At 44.1% G+C, this 10,360-nt stretch overlaps 1 protein-coding gene across 1 annotated transcript in view; it reads left to right on the top strand.

The window, feature by feature from the left end:
- CPS1 (carbamoyl-phosphate synthase 1) overlaps positions 1–10,360 on the top strand; it is a 107,373-nt gene that overhangs the window by 12,108 nt on the left and 84,905 nt on the right. The window contains exons 3-6 of the mRNA XM_010407842.4: positions 905–1,049; positions 1,624–1,713; positions 2,112–2,168; positions 6,498–6,590. Coding sequence (XP_010406144.3) covers positions 905–1,049; positions 1,624–1,713; positions 2,112–2,168; positions 6,498–6,590 — 385 coding nt within the window. The remainder of the gene's footprint in view (positions 1–904; positions 1,050–1,623; positions 1,714–2,111; positions 2,169–6,497; positions 6,591–10,360) is intronic.

Genomic DNA, 10,360 nt, shown 5'->3' on the forward strand with positions numbered 1-10,360 from the left:
GCTGGGCTTCTGCCTGAGCTAATGATAGGACACACTCTGGGGCCTCGTTACCAAGGGTGGAATGCTGAATCCCAAAGCATTGTCTTCAACTTGCCTTCTTCAGGGATACACAAACCAGCTTCCAAGCACTTAGGAGTTTTTTTCAGGTGAAATAAACAGTGTTCTGTGGGTGGGAACATGAAGATTGCCTAGAAGAGAGGCCAGGCCTCTTCTGGGAGAAACTACAGAAGTGGGACCATGGCAAGCTTTGTTTACAGAACCCATAGGAGGCAAGGACCTAGGGTAGTGATGAGGAATCCCAAGGACTTGTCTATGTCCTCCCCCACAAAAAGAGCAGTTAGAGCCCTGAACATCCCAAAAGATGCAAGCTCCAGATTGTGGAAGGGACAAAGCCTGGGCAAACAGCTCTGTTGTCTGCTGGCTTTTCAGTTGGCGCCTTCTGATGCCACTGAGAGGGGGAAGCTCTTACAGCACGCGGAGGGAAGGGTGCAGCAAGGGCAAAGCACTGCCCAGGGGTGTGCCCAGGGAGAGGCCCGGCCAAGCTGTTATCAAAGGGTCCAGTGATACGCTGTGCAGGGCTGAGATCTCCCTGCCCTCTCTGTACTTGTTTCTCATGTTAAATCAAAGGACTCTGAGTTTGTTGATAGCTTCTGTGGTTTTCTTAAATGAAACATGAGAAGCCAAAGTCTTTCCTTGTTCTCCATGTCAAATGTTTAAGCACAGATGGCAAAGCCAGGGTATATTCACAGATGTGCTTGCTTTTATTCTGAGGATATCTTCACATGAATACCATTTCTGTCTTTTTGCCACATGGGAATTCAAACCTCTCTTGTTTTCACTGGGTCTTTTGTTTTTCTTTTGACTTCAGACCAATGTACTTTTCTTCTGCTTTTTCTTCATCTAGATACACCGAAGCCTTGACAGATCCCAGCTACAAAGGACAGATTCTTTCCCTGGCTAACCCCTTAGTTGGGAATGGTGGAGTGCCTGACACGGCTGCTTTGGATGAAATAGGCCTCAGGAGATTTCTGGAGTCTGATGGGATAAAGGTAATAGGGGGGGATGCAGTGCTGATCATAGGGTTGTGCCCAGCAGCCTGAGTGTGTAAGAGTTTACTGGCTCCCTCACAGAAGGAATCAGTGATACTCAACCTTTCTTTTTCTTCTTCTGGATATTGTCCTTTGGAGGAATGGTGGCAAAAGATACTCCATCTTGATTTCTGTACCAAGCCATGTGCCTTCAGGAAGTATCTGTTCTGAGGTGAAATGACTGTTTTATACACTAACTCCACTGAAAAATGGAGCTGACTTTTGAAATGTTACTTAAAAGTGAAAAGTTTTTTTAGACAAAAAATTAATCAAAATACAACACTTTGTCTTGTCTTAAATTTCCATTTTCTTTCTTTTGACAAGAAGTGTTTTGTCAGCTCAGTGCAATTTGTAGCTTTGGTTACCAAGCCATATTCTTCTATGGATTTCCTGGTCAAAATGCCCAGGTACAGTTGTGAGATAGCCTGAAGTCTGTCCATGATATGGTTTATGGTGAATGAATAGTGAAAATTGAAGGTACTGGATAAGTACAAAGTGATTTTACAGTGCAAAATGACGTTTCTTCTCTCTACAGGTTGCAGGTTTGCTGGTGCTGGATTACAGCAATGAGTACAGCCACTGGCAGGCTACTAGGAGCTTGGGAGAGTGGTTGCAAGAAGAACAGGTGAGCAATCTAGAGGTAACTACACAATGAGAATTGTCCTGGATGGAAAGATGAGCTCTTTATTTTGTGCTTTTTAGTGCAGAAACTAGATTTGAACAACTTGGCTGTTTATGAGTGGGAATAAGGAGGAGAAATGAAGAACTGCAGTGAGGCAGCCTTGGCAGACTGCTGCTGAGAGCCTGAGCTCTCAAGGTCAGGCTGGATGGGGCTGTGAGCAACCTGGTCTAGTGGAAGCTGTCCCTGTCTACCCCAGGGGGTTGAACGAGATGAGCTTTAAGGAGTTTGCCAGCCCAAACTGTTCTATGATTCTGTGGCATGTTCTCATAAAAGTGATCTGGCTGCTGCCTTCTTTCCATTTTAGCTGCCTGTTCTCTAACTTATCCCTGGATTTTCTTCAGGTGCCTGCACTGTATGGGATTGACACCAGAATGTTGTCCAAATTAATTCGTGACAAGGTATGATCTGCTTCCCTTGATCCAGTTGCATTAACCTTGCTGATGCTGGGCCCTTTCCACGTTCAGCAAACCTGGAGCAGAAATGGTACTGCTGGGCTGCCTTGACTTCAGATGCTGCTCAGATCCATATGCTCTTCCAAAGGCTTCTGTACTGCTGGGCAATGCTCTGATCCCAAGGAGCCCCCTCTCCCTGGCTCTGCTCTGGGTTTCCTATCCTGCATAAGTGAGCCAGCACAAGGTGATGTAAATGAAAGGCCTCAGGTAGTATCAGACACAACAGGTGGTTAATATCAAGCACATTGTCATGGTTTGACACTGGCCAAACTCCAGGCACCCACAAAAGCCATTTGCTCACTCTCTCTTGCTTTCGGCTGGGCAGAGGAGAGGGGAAAAAAAAAACTAACAAGGGGCTCATGAGTTAAGAACTGGGAGGAAAACACTCTATGGGCAAAACAGGTTCAAATTTAAAGGTATAAAGTAAATTTATTATTAACAGAGTCAGAGGAGGATAATGAGAAGTAAAACAAGCCTTTAAAACACCTTCCCCCCCTGCCGCTCCCAGCCCCTCCCTCTTTCCCAGCAGCAGCAGGGCGTGGGGGTTGTGGTCAGTTCATCGCCTGAGATCTTTTTCAGTTCGCCCAGGGAGCAGTGTCTTTCCTCTGCTACGCCACGAGTCCCTCCCACAGGCAAAACAGTCTTCCCAAAACTGCTGTGGCATGGGTCACTTGTCCACTCATCTTTTAAGGACAGGCTGCTCTAGTTTGGAAGCAAGGGCCTTCTTTCTCAATCTCTGGAAGCAGGGGCCCTCTCTCTTTATTCGGGTCTCCCACTGGATCACAGCTTTCTCTGACATCCACTCGCTCCGTCATGAGCACTTTTCCCCATGAGCTGCGAGTGGATGTCTGCATCCCCTGTCATGGATTACTGTGCTAGTTTGAAAACAAACCAGTGGGAGGCACCAAGTCAGAATAACAATTTAATGGAAATTAAAGAAAAGGGAAAAAAAAAGGTAAAAGAAAACACTGTCAAACTGACAGAGTCAAGGTACAACCTGAGTCCCAGTTAGGCAGGGTGGTGGTAGCAGTCTGGTAGAATGGTGGCTGCAGTCCTCTGAAGCAGTGATCCTGTAGTAAAACAGTCTGCTCTTCCTCAGGAAGTCCAGTGGTGGCTGTGTAGCTCCTGTCCTCTGGAAATCCAGTGGGAAGCCGGTGTCTCTGGTGTTCAGCCTCAGATTATATCCACGATGGGATGCTTGGTTCCTCCCTCTGGGTGGAGCATCTCACAATGGGGTAACGAGTCATGAGGCAAAGTGTTGATTAGGCTCATTAACAGAAGATAGTCCGGAGGGAGTTATCTCTGAGTCATGCGGCAGGACAATGATGGGCCATTAACAGAAAGATAGTCTGGGGGGAGGAGGCAAGGAAACACTGCCCCACCTGATTTCAACGGCTGATGGGGATGGTAATAGAATACACTGCAACCCAGGACAATTACAGGGAGATGGTTTGTTTCAACATGGTCCTCACCATGGCTTGCAGAGGAATTACAGCTCCGACTCTTGGAGCACCTTCTTCCCCTCCTTCTCCACTGACCTTGGTGCTGCCATGTTGTTCTCTCTTACAAGTGCTGATTTCCTCCTCTTCTCTATCTGGAAGAAAAACTACTGCCCGTAGGTACTATTGCCAACAAGTTCCACCAATTCAAAGATTCTTGCAGCATCCTGCAGTGCCAATAGATTGATTTCGTCTAGGTTCTGCATCAGGGAATCGCTCGCCATGGTTCTGCTGCTGGCCACGTGGCCCCACTGCTACTGCACAGGCGGTCACAGCTGCTGCAGTGCTGGTGCTGTTTAATGCGTCTCCTCATGCGGGGTGCTGGGAAGGAGAAGACAGTGCTGCCACTCCTGCCCTTCTGCCCGCGGCATGGCTGGCTAGGGGCGGCCAGGCAAGCAAGGCTTGCTGCGGGCTGCACTAAGATGGCGGCAGCCGCAGCGCATCGCTGAGGGCTGCGCTGGGAGGCCCTGGTGGCAGCGGCTCTCCTCCCCGGGAAAAAACTGTGTATGCACTGTTTTGATTTTCTTCTTAAATATATCATCACAGAGGCGTTACCAACCTCTCGAATTGGGCCAGCAGCATGTCCATCTTCAGAGCCATCAGAGGTTGGCACTGTTGGACATGGTGGAAACTTCCAGCAGCTTCTCACAGAAGCCAAAAAACCAGACTGTGCCAAACCTACCCACACATCTTAATTCAGAAACAGTCAAACAGAGCAACAAGTCCATGAGATATTGTGGATATTAGTTCACAGACAGTGACACCTTTGGTCAGTGCAAATTCTCCTGCTTTTCTGAGACAAAGGAATGCCTACAGTCATCTAAGATGGATTCCTAACTTGGTTTTCTTTGGCTGAAGCCTGCTATTATTTTCAATAACCATTACTTTTCTCTGTTTTCCAAGAGCTGAAAATTGAGGTCATAGGTAGGATTATGTTATGAAATGAAGGTTAATGTGAAGGTACACTTCACACTGGCTGAAACGGTGACCAAGGCCAGTCTGAATGTAAATTTGCCTTGGAGGCTCTTCTTTCCTAAAAGATTATCTGAAGCTGCACTTTTCTTTAGGTGATCAATTTGCAGTCTGCAGCCCAATCCCATGACGCCTTTCATTCCACAGTGCAAAACAGGAATGACCCAGCTTGAATAGAGGAATATTTGTAGAAATGAATTCTTATAGGAATATTTGGCATTGTCCTGCTCTTACAGATAGCATACAAGTACAATTTAATACAATAGAAAATGGCAATATGTTTACTGCTTTCTTAAGACGTAATAGATCACCATTCCTTTTATTTAAAGTAAATACTTTCAGTGTTTGTCCTGTAACTTAGCAGTGTATGGCAGTGAGTCCCATTATACTGTGACTTTGAGTGGTATTGGTGTATGGCTTTTAAAAAAGTACATAATGTCACTTCTTCACCCAGTTTTCTCAGGTTGAAAAAAACTAATTAGTATTTCACTCCATGTCGCTATAAAAATTGGGGCTGGGAACAGGGCTTCCTTATAATAAATCCAGAAATAAGCAATGACTTGTTAAACTGGACTAAAGATAAATGCAGGGTGCCATTTGGCTGAGAACAAGGGCTTTAAGAGCTTCGTCACCAGCATTTATGGAACTCGCTGTAGGGTGGCACTCAGAACCATGGCTCTCAAGCACCACTCAGCACCCTCCTTTCCAAGAACAGGACTTGTTGAAAATGATGATGATCTTTTCAGGCTTGCTTCATGTGAAGCAGCTTGGAGCAGCTTTTTGGTGTAAGATGCTACTCAAGAAGACATAGGATGTCAGCCACTGTTAGAAGCAAAACTCTGTCCTTATAACTTGCCCTTGTTAGTGTGCATGGCATTGCAAGATATTGGCTGTTGCTTGCTCTAGAGAAGCGGCAAGAATACTTCAGGTATGGCAAGCCAGGGAAGTATCTCAAAGAAGAATCACTAAACCCAAGGAGCAATCCTAGTGTAATATCCACAGAACAAGCTGAGTTTAACATGTTTGATTATGAAAGTGGGATGTGATAAATTTACCACAAAACATTGACTTCCTCTGTTTTACTTTCCCCTTCCATCCTTGAAAAGTTCTGTAATGCACACCCTGTCCCCATGCTGAAAAGAGGTTAACTCTAGATTAATCCCACTTACGCCAGGAGTGGGGCAAAGCCAAAGCAGAGATTTTTTTTCCACTGAGAACTTATGAGAAGAAGGATATGCTGCTGGCAGAACAAGAGTGTCCTAGCTTCTGCCAGGTGGTAACAGCAATATAGAATAGGGCTTGCTGGAGGTGATTTTTATTTTTAACAGCTTATTCAGAAAACAGCTGGGCTGACCTGCCTCCTACGTAGCTTTGCCTTACACCAGTTCTGCTGCCTTGTACCTATCCACATGAGGCAGCTGAAAACCTCACAGTGGGTTTCCAAAACCAAAAAAGCTTCAAACCACTTTGTGGATTACTCTCAGATCTACATGACAGTTATGTGGGGATCTGAATTCTGATCTTCTTGGAAGACAACTCAATTTTGTATCACAACACAGCTTGCCAGAATGCCTATTAAGAAATTTTACTGCTGATAATGTCTCTCCACTGAATGAAGGGGTTTAAACAGATTTTTGATACCGAGGAAGGCTCATAAACTTCTGAAAATGCTAAAAATGGTTATAAACTGCCAAGAAACCATCTTTAAACAGCTGTTCCAGTTGCTGTGCCTGTCAACACCTTATCCCAGTGTTCACAGCTTTTCCTTTGCTCATGCTTTGTTTTTTCTGATGTATTTCCACAGGGCACAGTCCTTGGGAAGATTGAATTTGAAGGTCAACCCGTGGAGTTTGCAGACCCAAATGAGCAAAACTTAATTGCAGAAGTTTCAACAAAGGTGAGAAGTTCTTCTGTAGTATCAGCGCTGTACACTCCAGGTAGTAACTGCTCCCCATTTGCTCTGGGGATCAATCAGTTCTTCTAAACAAACAGTTTGGGGATGTTTTCTAAACCATGCACCTTTCTAGACCTTTGATGGACTGTTTTCTCAATATCTCCATGGCTCCTTAGGTGCAGTGTTGGAGATAAAAAATGGTTTGTGTTGAGCTGAATGTGGTCTGAACCATACTCTGATCAGAGAATTGTGTGTTGCAAAGACAGAGATGTATTGGGAATACAGTTAGACCTGGTATATGGTGGATATTTTCAAACATAAAAAGAATTAATAAAAAGAATGGTTGCTTTCCTTAAAAAAAATTCAGGAAATATCACAATACCATTTGATAATCTGTGTTCAGGCATAATTTTGTTGAAGTGATTCCAGAAGAGATTTCTAGATATCAAAACCAGACCAAATTAGGAATCCTCTGCATCTAATATTACTGGAATTGGCTGCTATGCCCATAGATCTGAACAGACCAGCAGTGAAGTTTTTACTCTGTTAGCTGGGCATGCAAACTGTGTTCAAGTACAAGCTGAGAAGAACGTTAGAAATTGTGAGGATGTAGGAAACCAGACCCATACTAAAAATAGTAACTATTCTTGTACCAATGCAAGGGCTGATGTCTTAAACTGTGGCCCCTTTGTAGATTTAATTGGGGGATAAAGAGTGCCCTGGATGCTTAATTCCATTGAGTGAAGTGAGAACTGGGTGTATGAGTCTCTTTTGCAAATTGTGTGCTTGCTATGGTGTTTGCAGCTCCTTCAAGATCAGTGAGGCTCTGGAAGAGTTCTGCAAACAGTTGCTTGTGTACTATTCTGCACACAAGCTAGTGTGTTCATGGCATGGGTGAAAAGCAGTCCTGAACAGACTGGTGAGCGAGCAAGTGGGAGTTTGTAGCACTCTCCATCCAGGCTTGGATTTACAGTAGTGACTGTTATCCTGGGATGCCATTGGAATACAAAGGCAGCCTTGCAAATCTCACCTTGGGGGATTTCCCCAATTCATGCCAACACCTCTGCTGTGTTTTGAGTCAGGGCTTTGTTGCTACACAGGCAATTGCTTACTGAGGTTGTGATCTAGGATTGCAAGGTGCAGGTGGAGCCATTTCGAGCAGTTTCTCAGAAACAGATAAGATTGCTGACGCTAAACTCTGCAATTACTAAGACAGAATTATTGTAAAGATGCTGAAAATAGCTTCTTAAAGGGAGATATAATAAGATTAACAGCACTTTGGTGGTCTTGTTATGTTTATAACTTCATTTTATAGGCTTAAAAAACCACATCGCATATAAAGCTGTAAACGAGGTAAGCTGTTTAATGTTGGTAATTACTGGACATGATAATCTGTCTGTTGCCAAATGGTGATTTTCATGTAGATCAGAATACAGTATGATCAGGAATCTGTCTATCTATTGTACACTAGGAATGATTGATTTTCTTTATTATATCCTACCCACCCCCTGCCCTTGATTAAATGCTAGTGATATAGACTCTGCTTGCTAACATTGCCTATCCAGGGCAGGGAATGTAGAAAACTGCCAGTATTCTGCAAGGACTCTTGTTGGAGATTTTTTTTTGGTGCGTGTGATTGTCAGGGTCACAGAGCAGATGAGAGATATTTAACCACTCCAAGCTAAAAGGTCACATCTCTCCACACATGCAGGCCCACGTACTGTTTTTGTTCTTGGCAGTAGTACCAGCAGGAGCTTTTACTCTCCCTGACCACTGGTTTGCAGCCTCCCCACATAATCCTTTCAGACTGGGACAGTTTTTTTAATGGGCTGTGCCATGAACAGGTGAGGGAAATCCTCTGGCTTTTTATTTTAACAATTCTCTGATCCAGCTCCCAGTCTAGTTTCTGTCTAAACATACTCTTGGCCAGATGCAGGGGACAGGTCAGGTCTCTGCAAGACAGTGTGTGACAAGTGGGTTGTGGAGACAGCAACATCTAAAATCAGTATTGCTGCTGAAGGACATCTTGTAACAAATCATAGCTAATTAATTGGACTGGGAGAAGTTTTGAAAGTAAGGTAATTGAAGTACCTTGAAGTGGTGTTGCCTCACAACTCCCTCTAGTAATGAGAACAGCCAAGGAGAACCTTTAAAGGAGGTTTTTGCTTGATAATATTTTGTTATGTTTTTAAGTATGGATGTTGTGAGAAATTGAGGGGTCTTCAAAAGCCCCTTTTGAAAAGGACAGTGAGTTTTTCTTAAGAGTCTCTGACACGGGATGCTAAGCTAGTTTCTGTGAGAACTGAACACCTTAATCTTCTTGAGATTTTTGAAACCCACCACCCAGAAACCTGAAGGACAGCAGGTAGAAGACCCATAAAATTCCTGTGCAGTGATACAGTTCCACTGTGGACAGTTGGAAGCAGAATCTGCTTGCGTATCAGTAACTGTAAAGATACCATCACATGTCAGGCACAGCTTCTTATCAGAAGCCTGGAGTGATCTAACAAGACCCAGGTTCAGTATGATTCTACTCATTCTAAAAAAGGATTGTAGGATACTTTGCCATCTGATTATGTAATGTAAACTACAAGATTATGTTCCTGCACGAAAATCTCCTTTCTGCATTACACACCAGGAGTCACAGCAGCAGTGGTAACTCTACTGGCTCAGGGTTGAGTCACATCCTCAGAGATGGAGTAGGGACCACTGGTGATTCATGTGTGGCAGCTTGAAGCCTTGTAGTGAAGGGAGGTGCTCCTTGCACCCCATTTCTTGCACCCTTGCTCCTGACATGGCAGTAAGTCTCTCCTGATGATGATCAGAGCTGTCCTCACACAGGACACACTCTTGCATTCTGAAAACCTCTGCATTTCAATCTCTGCAAGGATAAAAGTTCAAACAACAACTGAGTTAGGGTAACACACAGGGAGGAGTTGCAATATTCTGCTAACAAACTTCATCTTGAATTATCTGCTGAAGGAATGTCTTTCCTTCTGGCTGATCATATTTCTCCTTTTAAAAGATTGTTTGTCACCCCACACCAGCCATATTGGGTATGGATTTTAGTATCTTTTCATAAGGAGGCCCAGCTGTGTAGTATGGATGCCAGGGAAGCTGATTAAAAGGGAGTTACTTAGCGTAAAAAAGAAAAAAAAAAAAGAACAACAAAAAAAAGGGCTTGTTTTTTCCAGTGATACCCAAGAGAAAACCACTTTGGGCAAAGTACATTTGTCAATCTCATCTGTCAATATCATCTTTCAGAGGCTGAGTGTAACTGAAGGTAAGCACAGAGTTTGTTTTTAGGAGGAATAAGGCAGCCTTATGTGGTTATTGATGAATAACATCAATAACTGCTGCCTGCAGTCATGTAACAAGTAAAGTAATTCAACAACCTTCAGAAAGAAGCTGTCCATAAATAACCTTACATCAGTGCTAGAGCTGTCTGACAGTGCATCTGTAATGGCACAGTATCAAGGCCATATAACTCTCTTCCATTCTGGCTGTGACCAGTAGATAACTGGGTGTACAAAAAATGATGGTCCAGATTTGGGACTGGTGACAATTTATTTTGTGGAATGGGTTAAGGAACAGCAGCTGGAAGAGAAGTTGTGAGATAAAACTGCCAGGTCCATATGAACATAGGCCATGCTCGGTGAGAGGCCTGGCCTGGTCTGTACTGCCATGATGCACAGGTCACTCACAGGCCATCTCCAGCTGTGCTGTGCTTTGGTCTTACTGGGACTGGCAGGTTGGGGTGGTATTTCATGTGA

Source organism: Corvus cornix, chromosome 7 (genome assembly GCF_000738735.6).
Source record: "Corvus cornix cornix isolate S_Up_H32 chromosome 7, ASM73873v5, whole genome shotgun sequence".
NCBI lineage: Eukaryota > Metazoa > Chordata > Aves > Passeriformes > Corvidae > Corvus > Corvus cornix.